At 41.0% G+C, this 15752-nt stretch overlaps 1 protein-coding gene across 1 annotated transcript in view; it reads left to right on the forward strand.

Annotated features, from left to right (window-relative positions):
• The window catches only part of Limch1 (LIM and calponin homology domains 1), a 314380-nt gene that overhangs the window by 134986 nt on the left and 163642 nt on the right, over positions 1-15752 (forward strand). The window contains exon 3 of the mRNA XM_035452755.1: positions 13461-13530. Coding sequence (XP_035308646.1) covers positions 13461-13530 — 70 coding nt within the window. The remainder of the gene's footprint in view (positions 1-13460; positions 13531-15752) is intronic.

Genomic DNA, 15752 nt, shown 5'->3' on the forward strand with positions numbered 1-15752 from the left:
CCAGTCCCTGGCATGCTCTCCTTCTTGGCTGGTTTCATCCCTCTAAGCCCTAAATGAACAACTACACTGGGTACCTGTAACAATAACTCTTTCTGTCAGCCGCCTGAGTTCTGCTGCTATGTTAGGGCCCCCAAACAACACACAAAGATTAATATTAGTTACAATGCTGGCCAATGACTAGGATTTCTTATTTGTTAGATCAGTCTTAATTATCAACCATAACTACTAATCTGTATACTTTTATAAGGACTTATGTTACCAAGGATGCCAGCCTTAGCATCCTATCTTCCTGGGATCACATGGCAACCTCCTCTCTTGATTACATTTCCCAGAACCTTCCTTCTCTCTTAGTCCCTCCTAAGTTGCTTCCCTATTGGCCAGCAGTGCTTTATTTATCAACCAATAAGACAAACATATATACAGAAGGACCTCCCCCATCAGAGACCTTTCCTTCCCACTCTCTGATTGCTGTATCCTGCATTCAGTGCTTTGTACGAACATGGCTATGGCCACCTACATGAAACATGAAAACTCTTGTTTCAAATGTGCTTTCCCATGTTTTTTATTTGAAAGGTATTTTGGCTGTGCCTAGATTTCATAATTGGCCTTACACATGACAGTACTCATGCTAATTATAGTTTTTTTTTATTATATACTCTGTGAAGTAATTACAATCATTGTTAGTTAGCTTCTCTTACTGTAACAAAATACCTAAGACAGCAACCTCTAAAAATGCTAATGGGTTCTGCTCACAGTTTCAGGACTTTCTACCCATGGTTGGTTGCCTATTGATTTTGAGCCTCTGTTAAGGTTCAAAGGCCAATTGAAAATGGACGTCACGGCAAGAGTACAAGGTGAAAGGGGCCTGTTTATCCCAAGGAAGGAGATAAGTGGACCAAGGAGGCAGTGGAGCGGCTACAATGCTGGTGTCTCTTTCCAGGCACACCTGCAATGACCACAAGTCTCTCTATAACATTCCATTTTTTTTTCAGTCCTCACTAGCATCAAACAGTGCCAGGCTAGGGACTGAAAATTTAACACACAGGCCTTTGGGGGGTGTTTCCAATCCAAGCTACAGCAGGATTCACCCATCTTTGTTTGCCCAGCGGTTCTTGTAAAGGGCAGGCAAATAATAAGCATCTGATGGAAGCATGTAGAGAGGGAAGATTATTCCAAAGCTAGTATGTTTATGGCTAATACAATACACTAATATAATTAAACCAGTAAATGGACATTAAGTCTGGTCCGTCTTAAACCATAATAGATGCTAGAGCTAAATTTAAGATCTAAACTATAAAACTATCAGAAAACAGGATTTATCTGGGTAATAGTTTTTTTTTTTTTTACACATAACATCAAAAACACATTCATAAAAAAGAGATAAACTAGACTCTACCAAAATTATTTTTTGAGATATGGGCTTGCAATATAAACTAGGCTGGCCTTGAACACACTATGTAGCCAAGGCTAACCTTGAACACATGGTTCTCCTGCCTCATCCTCCTTACTGCTGGGATTGAAATTGTTACAATTTCTGACTCTAAATTAAGCATCTTCTCCTTCAAATAATACCATTTGAGCCTACACAGTGGGAAAACATAAAAGGATAAGGGACCTATCTCTAGAATATGTAAAGAACTCTTACTACTCAATAACAAAAAGGATGAATAAACAAATTTGAAAATGAACAAAAGATCTAAATAGACATTTCTCCAAAATAGCTATAAACATGGGCAAGAAGTGCATGAAAAGATGCTACTATCCTTATTGGATCTTAGTCTTCTACCTAGCAGTTGCACTTCTGAGGATATGGCCAAGGGATACAAAAAGGCAGACCCAAAAACCTATACACAAATGCTCTCAGCAACATTATTCATAATAGTCAAAAAGTGGAAAATCCCAAATGCCCATTAAATGATGAGTGTTCTGTCTGTGTAGTGCACTTTGGTTTGATTGCACAGAGGAATGAAGTACTGAATGTATGCCACAGTGTGGATGAACTGTGTGGAGGACATTACTCACAAAGGCCTCATCCACTGAGGCCATTTGGATGAAATGTCCAGAACAGGTAAATCTATAGAGGCAGAGAGTAGATTAGTGGTTTCCTTAGGCAAGGGGTTGTGGGTGTGTAAGAGAGGAAAGAATGCAAACCGGTTTGGAGTTTCTCCTAGAGGGAAGGTTAAAATTAGTGATGGCTGTATAACCTTAATAGCTGTTGGATTTTTAGACTTCTAATAGTCCAACTGTAGGTGAATAATGCTTAATTAATAACACAAATTTAAATTATTTTATTTCAAGAAGTCTAAAATATCATCTAGATGTACTTCTGATGCCATTCTGTTCCTTTCTGGGTGTACTAGTAAGACATCCTAATGTACTGTTCATATTTTAGAACCATATATATATATATATATTATATATATATATATATATATAGAGAGAGAGAGAGAGAGAGAGAGGGGGGGATTCTTGTTTAGGTAAGTATAGTCTCTCAGACTTGTGTGGTCTTGCCTACCTAGCACAGGTGATGAGGACTCAACACTTCTGATGCCCCCATCCTCCCTTACCAGAGCTCCTGACCTCAGGAACATAGACTCTGCACATTTGTTGCAAAGCCCATAAAGTAGGATGACAGGTGGTGTGCAAGGAGAGCTGGCTCTGGTGTCTTCCCTCTCACCCTTACCCCATTTGTGTACCTCATGTCATATTGCAAAGGGACTGTGCTGCCTCCTTTGGGGACAGCCAACTTCCAGCTGTCCTTTGGAGTAATCAGGACCACACCACTCTTCCCATCCCTCTCCCATAGGTCAACAGCCACTTCATGAGGTGAGAGCTGCTGACAATGATCTGTGAGCCTATTGAAGACCCTGCTGTGATGTGGTTGCCTGGACCCAATTTTAATCGTGGTCCTCAGAGAATGATTCAACTATGGACAACAACAAGAGTTGCAAAGTTAGGAATGGCTCTGTAGTCCATTTTAGTTTCCAAATTGATGTTTGAGGCTTTCCTCAGACTTGGCAGCTATTTATTTCATATCAGTTCACTCAGCAAACAGGCACTAAGGCCCTGCCAGGGACTGGCCTTTCTACTCCAGCTAAGATTGCAGAGAAGATGGACTCTTCTGAACCAATTAGATTTTCTGTGATTCGGGATGAGTAGGGACGCCAAAGCATTTTTGGAATCTAGTAATGGAGGACAAGTCTCTACCTAGGGAGTACTTCAACAAAGAGGCAGTATTTAAGCTGTATGGTAAAGGATGAGTAGATGTTTATTAGCCTGTAAAGGACTTGGTGGGTGGGGCTGTGATAAAGACAGAAAACTGCAGGTCTATGAAAGTACTCAGTCACAGGAAGGGTAGGCCAGGCCCACCGCATGTACCAGGCGGGGCAGACTGGTATGTGAGATCAGTATCAGAGCTGTTTGTGAGAAGGCTTGAGCAGCTTGTTGAAGGGGTTTCCACAGCGTGCAGGGAGCAGCTGGCAGCCAGGGTTGTTTCCACACAGAAGCACGGTGCTTTGGGACTTGAATTTGAGGACATGGACTCTGTGGTGGAGACTTTGATTACTTTTTCCCTGTGCTCTAACCCAAATATGTGTAACTGTGCAATGCTGTGCTCCCCTCCCACAGCCGAAGGGACCATAAATAGGCTCCCTACACTTGCCCCATTCTGTTCACCCACAGTTTAAATCCCCACTTTGTACTTCCTGTTTCTTAAGTTCGCTTCTTTGTTAGTCATTTAAAATGTGGTATACCTCCCCAAAGAATGAAGTGTCCTCTTGTTTTTTGTGGCCTCCACACCATCTGAGTCTGTGGCAGCCCCACTGTAGAGCTCAGTCCCCTGAGTGTGTCAGGGTTTAGTGCGGGTGTGTATGGAAATGATATGCAGAATGAATAGGAAGTATACAGTTCTAACTGGCCCCGTCACAGCATCAGGTCTCTTTTAGAGATAGGAAGATCCTGTGCAGCCCTTGACACCCCATCCCCGTCCTTCTCAGAACATCAACTGAGGTGAGGCTGAGCAGCCTTGAAGAGTTAAATCTCAGGTAGTTTTTGACAGAAAGTGGGACCAGTGCCTAGGATGGAGTCCGAGCCCAGCTGGATTTGTCCTCAGAGCCCTTACTGCTTTCCCATGTGGGCATCCTCCCTTCCTTCCTCCCTTCCCCAGCTTTTCTGTTGTCTCCCATCCTGCCCAGAGACGACGCCCATGTAGAGAACTCATATGATCTCATTTGCTCCCTTTGGTCTTTTATCTCCCTCAGCCTAGTGCTAACCCAGGCAGGATGCTTAGGAGGAGAATGGAGCCAATGGTTGACACATCAGACTTCCACCTGTGGGAGGCAGGGTGGCAGGGTGGCAACTGGCTTGGAGGAAATGATAACACTTTGTATACTATGAGGTGAATATACATACATACATACATACATACATACATACATAGCCTGTGCCAATTTTGCTATTCATTTCACACTCCTCTTGCATTCTGACTAGCTGGTGTTTTTGTACCCATTTTCAGAGGGAGAAATGCAGGCTTCTGGATGTTGACTACTTAGATAACTTTCATTGTGAATTAGATTAGAATTAGAGTTGGGATTTGAATGCAGGCCTTTGTTTCTGGTGATTATTATTACTCCTAGGATCTTACAGGCCTTTGGTTCTGAGGACTTCTTGTTGAAGGAGAGTCCTGGTGGGGAGTGCCTAGAGATGGCCATTTACCCATCTTGGGCTGGACACGGAAGCCTTTTGAGTTGGGTTATAGCATTTTCACTCTCTAAAGTTCTTTTCCACCCTACTGTCAGTGAACATAGCAAGAACTGAGTTTTTTTAGCTTTGGGAAAGAAACACTAATTACAGTCATTAATACATATAATTACTACATAGCACAATGGTGATTACATATATCATTGCCTGTGTCAATGTAACTTCATACCCACTCCATTTAGCTACACTAAATTCTGTTCCTGTGTTGCTGTTTTCACAGTTCACAGTTGGCTATGTATACCACCTCAAATTGGTAGCTTATAAAAGCAGATGAGACCTTGAGTAGAAGTCTTGATGGTAAAGGCCATTGGGGGTGAGGGTTTGATTTCTAGGTGAAGGCATTTGGAGGGTGTATTAGTTTGCTTCTCTGTTGCTGTGATAAAATACCAACCAAAAGTAACTAAGAAGAAGGGTTTATTTGGTACAGGATAACCCTTCTGTATGCTGTGAATATGTGTTGCTCTTATTGGTTGATAATAAGAGCTGTTTTGGCCTTAGCAAAGCAGAATATAGCTAGGCAGGAAATCTAAGCAGAAATACAGGGAGAAGAATGGCAGATGCCAGCCAGTTGCCAGAGCAGCAAGGTGAAATAGGTAAAGCCACAAGCCACATGGCAATATATAGATTAATAGAAATGGGTTAATTTAAAAGTAGGAGCTAGTTAGCAATAAGCCTGAGCAATAGACCAAACAGTTTGTAATTAATATTAAGCTTTGTTGTGATTATTCGGGACTGGGTGGCTGGGAAACAAAAGTGCTGCCTCCATTTACATTTATTTAGTTTACAGGTCACAGCCTATCATTGAGGGAAGCCAAGGCAGGAACTCAAGCAGGAAGCCAGAGGAAGGAACCAGAGCACAGCCCATGAAGGCACACTGCTTTCTGGCTTACTCCTCATGGATTGCTAAGCTTGCATTTTTATACAACTCACCTGCCCAGTGGGATTGTATGACAGTGAACTAACTGTGCCTTCCATATAGTTATTAATCATTAATCAAGAAAGTGCCCCACAGAGATGCTCACAGGCCTAACTGATGGAAGTTTTTCCTCAATTGAGTTTCTTCTTCTTAGGTGACTCTAGTTTTTGTCAAGTTGACAAAAAAACAACTCAAAGGGTAGGTATCCTGTGACACTAGAAAGCCTGGACGTCATTTGGAAGAGAGAATGGTCTTATCTAAAGCTGGGGTTTTAGAAGTGTGGGTGTTGTGGGTTTTTTAGTGTGGGGGCTGGAGATTATTTGTTGGGATGCAAAAAAATTGGAGTATGTAGAGTGCTGTAAATGAGGCATCTATATCGCCATCTCTTCACCCAAGGTCTTTGTGGAAGAGGGGGTGGAGAGAGGTCAGGGTGGACTAGAGTGAACGAGTTCTTCATATGGCAGAACTGCTGCACTCATGAACTCAACAGCAGCTGTTGTTGCCTACACAAGATCAAGCTATTCTAGTATAAAGTGGGGAGGGGCTCATGAGACTACCCCCATCCTAGGAGCCATTGACAGCTAATGGCCTCAGCTGTCAGTTTACTTTGAGGGTGTGGCCCCTACTAGGTTAGCCATGCTCCAGTAGGTGGTGAGAATATGGGCAGCACAAATTGGACTGGGTGGGCTATTTTTTTTTAATTAAGGGCAAACATAAATGTAGGAGGGGCAGGAAAATGGGGGTAGATCTGGGAAGAGTTGGGATGTGAAGTGGGGTTTTGTTAATATGATCATGATATTTGTATGAAATTCTCAAGGAATTAATAAAATATTTTTAAATGGAGGATGATAGGAAAGGATCCTGTCTGTGTTTAAGAAATAGAATTTGTGATCCTGACCAATGGGATAGAGTGTCCTGACCTCAGACATGTGCCTTGATCTTGATGGATGACTTTCCTTACTGATCATTTGATTTGGTCCCTTCTAATTCCCAGATTCCATAATTTCCAGACAGCAAGAATGGCTGTGCAAGAGATTCTTGACAACGAATCAAAGGGCTCTCAGAGCTCCATTCCTTTCAGCAATTGCAGATCATATGACATAACGGTCAGGGGGAAGTATGTCACCAGGTGTTATATGTTTGAGGACAAGATTCCCTTAGGTATAATTTGCCATATGTAGGTTTCCTTTCCATTGGATGAGGTCCTTCTAGTGAGGTTTAATGTGGAGTTGACATATAATTAATAAACACTATATCACAGTGGTTTAAGATGACAGAAATGTGATTACATTTGTGCAGCTTGAGATTGGCAATAGGGAAGGCTAGAAGTGAAGACAACTAGGTCTAGTGGGTGGTGAGGAAAGAGAATGAAGAATTGCTTGTATGGGTTTTAGGACTAGGCTAAGGTAGGCCATATTACTTCTGCCCAAACTCTGTTGGCCAAAAGTCTGTAACATGCCTATAAAGAATGGGAAAGGAGGCTGGAGAATGTGACTTAGTTCATCTGGGAGAGAAGGAAGACAAGTGTGGAGGGTGGGTGGATAGACTCTAGCAAGGTGTTCTGTCAGTCTAGCAAGGTGTTCTGTCAGAATAGTAATGTTGGTCATCTCAACTTCAGGGGTCCATGATCAACTTTCTGGTTTCGAGTCAACAGAGACCTTCTTTTGAAAACTCCTGTGATGTTCTTGGTGTACTCAAGGCAGGTGGCTTAAGTGTGGTCTACCTGTCACCTGTTCTGGACAAAACACAGCACTCTCAAAACATTTGGTTAATGTTAATGATAACAATTTGTATTCCAACAGTATTTTGTTCACATGAAGTTCCTCCTTGGTTCAGGTTTTGCTTTCTCCTTCCTTTTAGTAATTGTTTTTCCCAAATCTTAAGAGTTTGTTAATGTTCCTAGTTCTGCCAAAACAACTCTAAAAAGACAACTTTAACTGACATCTGAAATGGTTTATGGTCAAGGTTGCAATGATCACACGCTTAGTTTTGAAATCAGATGCCATGTTGGATTAAATGAAAATGCCTGTACCTAGATTTAGGACTCTCAGTCAAATCCAGAAAACCATCAAGGAAACCATGTAGCAAAACACTCTTGAGCCAAATGAAAAGGGACACAAAAATGAGCCATTTTGTCATCACTGTTTCCAATTGCAGCTGTGCAAACCAAGCTAATGAGATGATGATGTAATGTATTGTTGTAAAGGACAAAGTGATTTCCCATGAGATGAAGCATGAACTTCCCATCCTGGTGTTTGAGGTCTATAGCTCATTCTCTCTCCCATACTCTAGCATAATTACAAAGCCCAGAACTCTGAAGTGAATGATTTGTAGAGAAAGTTCAATACTCCTAAAATTCTCAGTCCTTTACATCTTACTTTTCACATTCCTATTACAGTCCATTAGCAGTCTGTCTGGTGGGCTAGTTCACCGTGTCTGGACAAAATCTTTGTGGCATTACATGGTTCTGTGTCCCTTTCACAGCTCTTGTGTAACCTCTGAGAAGAAACAGAAGTTCTTTCTCCAAGGCCAAAGAGATGGGTTTTGGTTTGTATGGGTTTTTTTTTTGTTTTGTTTTGTTTTTGTTTTTTCTGTTGTTGTAGGTTTTAAAAAAAGCACCTTCACTTTGTATTTATAAATACAAAGCAGCGCTTAACAGATGGCTGTGAACATCCTTAGCCATCAGGAAAATACAAATACAAATCAAAATACAACTCTGAGATACCATCTTACACCTGTCAGAGTGGCTAAAATCAGAAACACCAATGACAGTTTATGCTGGAGAAGATGTGGTGGAAGTGCAAGCTTGTGCAGCCACTTTGGAAATCAGTATGGTGGTTTCTCAGGAAAATGGGAATCAGTCTACTCAAGATGCAGCAATTCCACTCTTAGGCATATACCCAAAGGATGCACATTCATACAACAAGGACATCTGTTCAACTATGTTCATAGCAGCATTATTTGTAATAGCCAGAACCTGGAAGCAACCTAGATGCCCCTCAACTGAAAAATGGATGGAGAAAATGTGGTACATTTACACAATGAAAGTACTACTCAGTGGAAAAAACAATGAAATCTTGAAATTCCCAGGCAAATGGATGAAACTAGAAAAAACCAACCTGAGTGAGGTAACCCAGACACAGAAAGACAAACATGGTATGCACTAACTCATATATAGATATTAGACATAGAGCAAAGGATTACCGGCCTACTTAGCTTCCAGAGAAGCTAGGAAACAAGGAGGACCCTAAGAGAGACATACATAGTCTCCTGGAGAAGGGGAAAGGGATAAGAGCTTCTAAACAAATTGGGAGCATGGGTTGGGGAGGGAGGTCGGGGAAAGAGGAGGGGAGAAGAGATGGGGAAGGAGAACATGAGGGATCAGGAAGATTGAGTCAGGGATGAATAGAGGAGAGCAAGAAAAGAGATACAGAGAAATTTAGCACTAGGGAAATGTCCCGAGATCCACAAGAATGACCCCAACTAAAAATCTGAGCAATAGTGGAGAGGCTACCTTAAATGCCCTTCCCCTATAATGAGATTAATGACTACATTAAATGCCATCCTAGAACCTTCATTCAGTAGTTGATGGAAGCAGAAGCAGAGATCCACAGCTAAGCACTGAGAACTCCTGGAATCCAGTTGTAGAGAGGGAGGAGAGATGAGCAAATGGGCCAAGACCATGATGGGGAAGCCCACAGAAACAGCTGACCTGAGCAACTGGGAGATCATGAACCCCAGCCAGACAGCTGGGGAACCAGCAAAGGAACAAACTAGGTCCCCTGAATGTGGGTGACAGGAGGCCTGGGCAGTTTATGGGGCCTCTGGCGGTGGAACCAGTATTTATCCCTAGTGCATGAATGGACTTTGGGAGACTCTCTCAGCCTAGATACATGGGAGGAGGGAGGGGACTTAGGCCCTCCCCCAAATGATGTGACAGATTTTGATGATCCCCATGGAAGGCCTCACCCTCCCTGAGGAGTAGATGGGGGTAGGATGGAGGGTCATTGGGGGGCATGGGAGGATGGGAGGGAGAGGGAACTGGGATTGATATGTAAAATAAAATTGTTCTTAATTTAAATAAATAAAAAAGAAAAGGCCACCACATACTGCATATGGGAGGCAGGATGTTGTTAAATGGAGTCAGAACATTGATATCCTTCCTGGCTCAATATTTTTTTTTAAGGAGTCCAGTAATGTGTTACTCTTTAAGAATTGTGTTTACTGGATTACATGCTACATATGTTTTTAACACATGTTGGCTGTACATAGGTGGTATGACAATGAACCATATTTGTAGCTTTAAGTAAAATTATAGGTGAATATTCTTCCTCGTAGCTGTTGTTGCATGTCTCATTGTTTCTTAATACACAGAAACTTTTCCTCAGTTTAAGGCAAAATACAAGATAAAATCCAGGTGCTGGGCATCTCTACAATGTGAATTTGATGTTATCTTTTATTATTGTATACTGTAAATTCTGTACAGAACAGAGAGACTGTTTACATGGAAAAACACAGCTGAAAATATCCTAAATGTGTGAGAGAGCAGTGTGTCCTTCTATATTTTTTTTTTTAGTTTTTAGTGAAACAGTTTGAGAGAGGTTGTAGTTTTCCATCATTCTTTTCATTGAAGTGCAGCATCATAGTTTGCTTTATTTCTTTACTTTTTTGCATCTTCATGGGATAGGGAAGTGCCTGTCATCAGAGCAGTCTATGAAGGATGAATGTAATAATGAGTTTATAAAAGATGAGTGAGTAGAGCCATCATTACTACAAATATCAATGAGTCCCTTAGATACAGAAGACAAATGATGCCTTTTGAGAAGAATTTTTAGCCAATACATTATGGAGGTGAGGGTTTTTTTCCTATGTTTATTAGTTAGCATTATGGCTTAAAACCTGGTCAAAATGCTATTTCATTTGATTTTTTTTTAACATCTAAAGTTCTTTAAACAAATGGTGTGTGAAAATGTTCTCAGTCAATTTACAATGGCTAAAACACACAAAAACATGGAGAAGTATTTACTTTTTTCATTACAAATGAAAAAAGAGAGTGTATGGGCTGGATTCTGTGCTAGTTTCTCACAGTTTCATCTCTTTAAAGCTACTCTTGAACCTGTATTACAGTTGATCAAACCGGTTAACGGATGTGCTAGTAACACCATTGGAAAAGGACCCAACTGGGTGTTGCATTCAGGCAATCTTCAGAATGAATGCTCCTACCCCTTCCCCCCATCAGCTTTCCAGCATCCTCTGTGTCTATTAAGAAGGAAATAGCTTCCATATGCATTGGTAAGATGTGTTCTCCAAGGCAGATTGCCCAGCCACCAGGACAGACAGTTACTCCTCTGTATCCATAGGCTCTTCATCATGGATTCAGACAACGACAATCAAAAATATTTAGGGAAAAAGTAGTATCCCCATTGAACATGTGAAGACCCCTTTCCCTCGTCATTATTCCCTGAATGATACAGTATAAGAACTATTGGGTGGAATTTGCATTGTGTTTAGTATATGTAGAGATAATTTAAAGTATGTGAAAAATGCAGAAATGACATAATTTTATATAAAAGACTAGAGAATCTGGACATTTGGTTACTCAATGGGGACCTGGAAGCAATCCCCTGTGGATACTGAGAGATGACTACTTTGCTAAGACTACTTTGCTAAGGAGTAGGGGGCAGTGTGTGGTATGGTATGGTATGGTATGGTATGGTATGGTATGGTATAGGCTATATCTGCCTTTTAAAAAAAATATATGTGCTTGTTTCTTTTCATTGGAAATTCTTCTCATTGCCTTCAGGGAATAGATTGAGGTCCCATGGGAGCATAGTAACAGCCAGTGTTCTACAATTTCCTATATAGTTTCCTTTGAATTATCAATACTGTACACAGATATTTTATAATTCTATTTCAAATGACACTATGGGAAGCTACTAAGAAAAAATAATGCATGCTAAGAATTTTATCCATTTAGTTGTGCAGGGGGGGGGACATAATGTTAGATGGGTGGGCAACTGGGAAGGCTCTGGGAGGAGTTGGGGAGCAAAAAATCAAGATGAAAATATATTGTATGAAAAATTAATTAAGACAATAAATTAATTTTTAAAATTTTGTCCATTTTTTTGCTTTGGAAACACTATATCCTTTAAGCCAAAAGATATGAGATTTTAATACCATCTAAGAGACATACTGACTCAGGTCACATGGGTACTGGGCCCGGTGTGGCTTCTGAGCATCTCTGGGGAGGTGACTCAGCAATACCAGACCTCAGTTTTCTATGCAGTAAAATGGGTAGTCTCCTCCAGGTCACAATGCCAACAACCCCAGAATAGGTTTTATAGAAGTACTTTTTCAAAAAGGTTAAAGGCATGGCTCAACTAACTTGATTCATGAAAAAGAGTTGACCTCAGGGACCTAAGTGTCCCATGCCCACTCTTACCATTATATGCTGGAGCAGTGAGTGGGATTTGTAATGAAAATATTCAAAGAGCTTCAGTTGAGCTTAGATACAAAAGCAGAGTGTCCAGTCCCACTGCTATAGGCTGCCTCCGTCTATGTGGAGTGTTTCAAAGAATCTCTGTTAGTGACCTGTAGAATTTCTCAAGTGTGGGGCCTGGAGTGTTTACTGTGATCTTGGATTGCAGGAAGTCAAGTAGAAGTCAGCAAACCTTTTCTATAAAGGGCCACAGAGGGAAAATCACACACTTTGTAGGCCATATGTTCTCCCTCTGCCCGCTGAACACTGTGGCTATAGACAAGAAGAGCTGCAGACTATTAGTGACAAATGGGCTGGGCTGCAGCTGTGTGCCAGTAAAACTTCATTTACATGACAGGTGTTGGCCCTTGGCCGATGGGTTTGTAGCTTATTTATCTGTGAGATACAATAAACTTCTGATTTCTCTTTACATAGTATTCTGAGGTAAATCATCTGTCTAATTCTTAAATACATACTTCATTCTATGATCCCTAACTTCCAGCTAGTCCTTAATGAACATCCTACTTTGCAAATACTACATTTTATCTTTTCCCCGATGATTACTGTATTTCCATTTTACAGCTTCCTTGCCATTCTTACTGCTCTTCACATGCAGGTTATAGTCCCTGAAGACTGCATTCGCTTGCTTGTATTTCTACTTTTACATGCGTTTAAGCTTGCCCCGAAAAACCATTTGCTCAAGTAATTTTTTTTTAGTACCTAGGGAATAATGGTCAGCCCTGTTTTGGATCTTCAGGATGTGATTGGTTAACCTCTTAGAAAATATACTCTTCCGTTTTTAAATGAAGCTCAACCACATCTAATGAACCGCTCTCCTCGGAGCACAAATAGGGTCTGGAGACAGTGTTTTTCTTGGAAAATCATTTTCAAAGATCTATGTTGGTCCCTGAACCCAGTCCATCCCCGGAGAGGTCATTGCCTTAGCCAGGAGGATTGGCAACATGCCTTACCTGCTCTGGGTTGCAATACCTGGCTCTGATTCTAGACAGTTCTCTCAGAGCCTCAGTCTACCTCACATCTTTGTCTGTTCCCATGAAGCACTTCTCAGCCTCTCCTTCCTCCTCTCCTAACTTTCCAAACTCTATGACTCCACCTGCTGTCAACAAACTTCATGTTGGCAGAGCTCTTTACTTACACAGGGAGGCTGATAGATGATTGAGATTTACGGCATGCTTTAAATTCACAGCTTTTCCTATTCAGCAATTTAGCCATAGCCCTGGATACAGGTGATTTGTATGATCCATCTTGCTTTATGTCTTGCTTGACATTCTGCCTTTTTCATGACAGGTTGCTGAATGCTATAAAGCCAGGACTTGTTAAAAAGATCAATAGATTGCCTACCCCCATTGCAGGACTGGTGAGTATCCACAATTGAGATTTATTTTCCAATATTCCTTTGCTCTAACCTGAGGGTCACGGCAGTGCCATTTATCACAGTTCTTTCCTGCAATATGTATTCTACTTGAACGAGAATGCATTGACTCTACTCCACTCAGAGGTTCCTTGAACATGAAAAATTCCAGCCATGTCCAAATGCTATCTTAATCATTGTTTGTATTTTTCCAAAGAGTCATTAAGTCCTCCAGTCTTGAAGAGGTAAATTTGTTTTGGGGTGAGAGGCTGATAATTCAGTTGACCCCAGGAAGGGAATGTGATTTTAATTTCATTTCCTCTTTTCAGTGCTTCGCTGCATTCCCCTTCAATGGAGGAGGGGGAAAGAGAGGACTTTCAAGAGGAAATATCACTTTCATAATAAGTTTCCTCTTTCAGTGTTAAAACTCTATGTTGGTTTAAATGTTCCAGCGCTTGGCTAGTTGTAAACCAACTCTTCCCAAGACTCATGAGTCTTCCTAAGACTCATGCCAAGGTTATCCAGTGTATGTTACTTGGTGACCCATGCAAGAATGGTCCCAGCCCTTCCGAGCTCACTCCTGAGATCTGTAGAACTCACATGTTCACATCAATCAGGCAGGATATAATTTTCAGGTATTAATGTATTTTATAATTCTTGGCAATGAATTGTAAAACTGACGCTGCCTTTTTGTAGAAAAATGCAGAACAGGAAGATGACCAAATCTTAATTTGTGAAGGAGCTACACTGCACACACACACACACACACACACACACACACACACACACACACACACACACACACACACACACGGATGTGTGGCCTGGTAACGATTCACTGGCTATTTCCTTGATTATCGCCTTCTCTGCCTGTGTTTTTGCAGGAAAACAATGAGAAAAATGTCAAGAATTTAAGCTGGCTCCTGCATAGGCCTTGCTGATTGTTTTAAAGTTTCTTAGTTATATCATGATGACTGGTTAAAATTAGATGTGACAAGAAGCTATTGTGCTTTCACACTGTGGGGGTCCTGATGGGAAGGCATGGTATCAGCGAGTTGAATAAACTGGATTCTTTAGTTAAGAATTGTTATTTCTGTAGATACATTTTCATTCCTATATTGGTTGGTAGAGAGTCGGAGGTTAGTCATTAAAATTCCATCTAATTTGTCAGAGTCATGTAGCTAAGTAAGCTAATAAATAGGGAGGGTGTAGATGGATAAACTTAGGAAAAATGGTTTTAAATAATTCTACAAAGCATATAAGATGTGAGTATTTTTGATATATCACATATGTTAGCATGCATGTACATCCATTATTTTAGAATGTTTTATTAAAGCCATCTCTTCCAGATGTTGAAGGTATGGTCTTTATGACTGATGTGTATTTGTTTGGCCTTGAGCCCATGGCAGCCTTTGACCTTACTGGCCTTGGAGCACTTGGGATTAGTGTCCCAGGAATAAGATGAAGCACAAAATTAAGGAGGCCCCAGGAAATGCTTGTGAGCTGCATAAGGTTCTGTACACAGTAGCTGAAGGAAAGGGGGATTTGAAACCTTGAATTTAAATGTTTCAGTAATGTTACATGTTTGAGTACATACACTTATTTTGATAGTCTCTCTTGGGGAGTAATCATGCAGTCTATGCTGTGTGGTGCTTGTTCAGGAATATCTGTGTGCACATTCACATGTGTGCACATAAGGAGTACAGAGTAGGTCTTTGGGTGTCTTGTTTTATTCTTCTTCATGTTATTGCCTTGAAACAGTGTGCCTCACTGAACCTGGAGCTTGCTGGGGGGTTATGGCTTGTACAGATGTGCTTGGCTTTTTATGTGAGTACTAGAGATTTGAACTCAGGTGCCCGTGCTTGCAGTGGGGTGCTCTGACCCTTTGGCCCAGCTCCCCAGTCCTATTTTGCTATTATTTACCATAGATCAAATACTGTTCTTTACATGTCTGGCAATTTGATGTAAGAAAAAGCACTTTAGCTGTTTCCCTGCTTATATAGTTGACTTCTGTTTCTCATCCTCTCTCTTTTATTTCCCTATGTTCTGGATTTTTTCTAGCTGACATTTCCCTGCTTGCATTCATTGTTTGTCACTTACATTTTTTTATGAAATCCCTCCTCATATTCATTGTTATGGGTTGCTCACCAGAGGCAATCACTCAGATACAGTTTATAGCCCATTGGAAGTCTTTATTCCAGCCAGCGGGGATTACACTTAGGCATTTG

The sequence above is a fragment of the Cricetulus griseus genome (assembly GCF_003668045.3).
Source record: "Cricetulus griseus strain 17A/GY chromosome 1 unlocalized genomic scaffold, alternate assembly CriGri-PICRH-1.0 chr1_1, whole genome shotgun sequence".
Taxonomy (NCBI): Eukaryota; Metazoa; Chordata; class Mammalia; order Rodentia; family Cricetidae; genus Cricetulus; species Cricetulus griseus.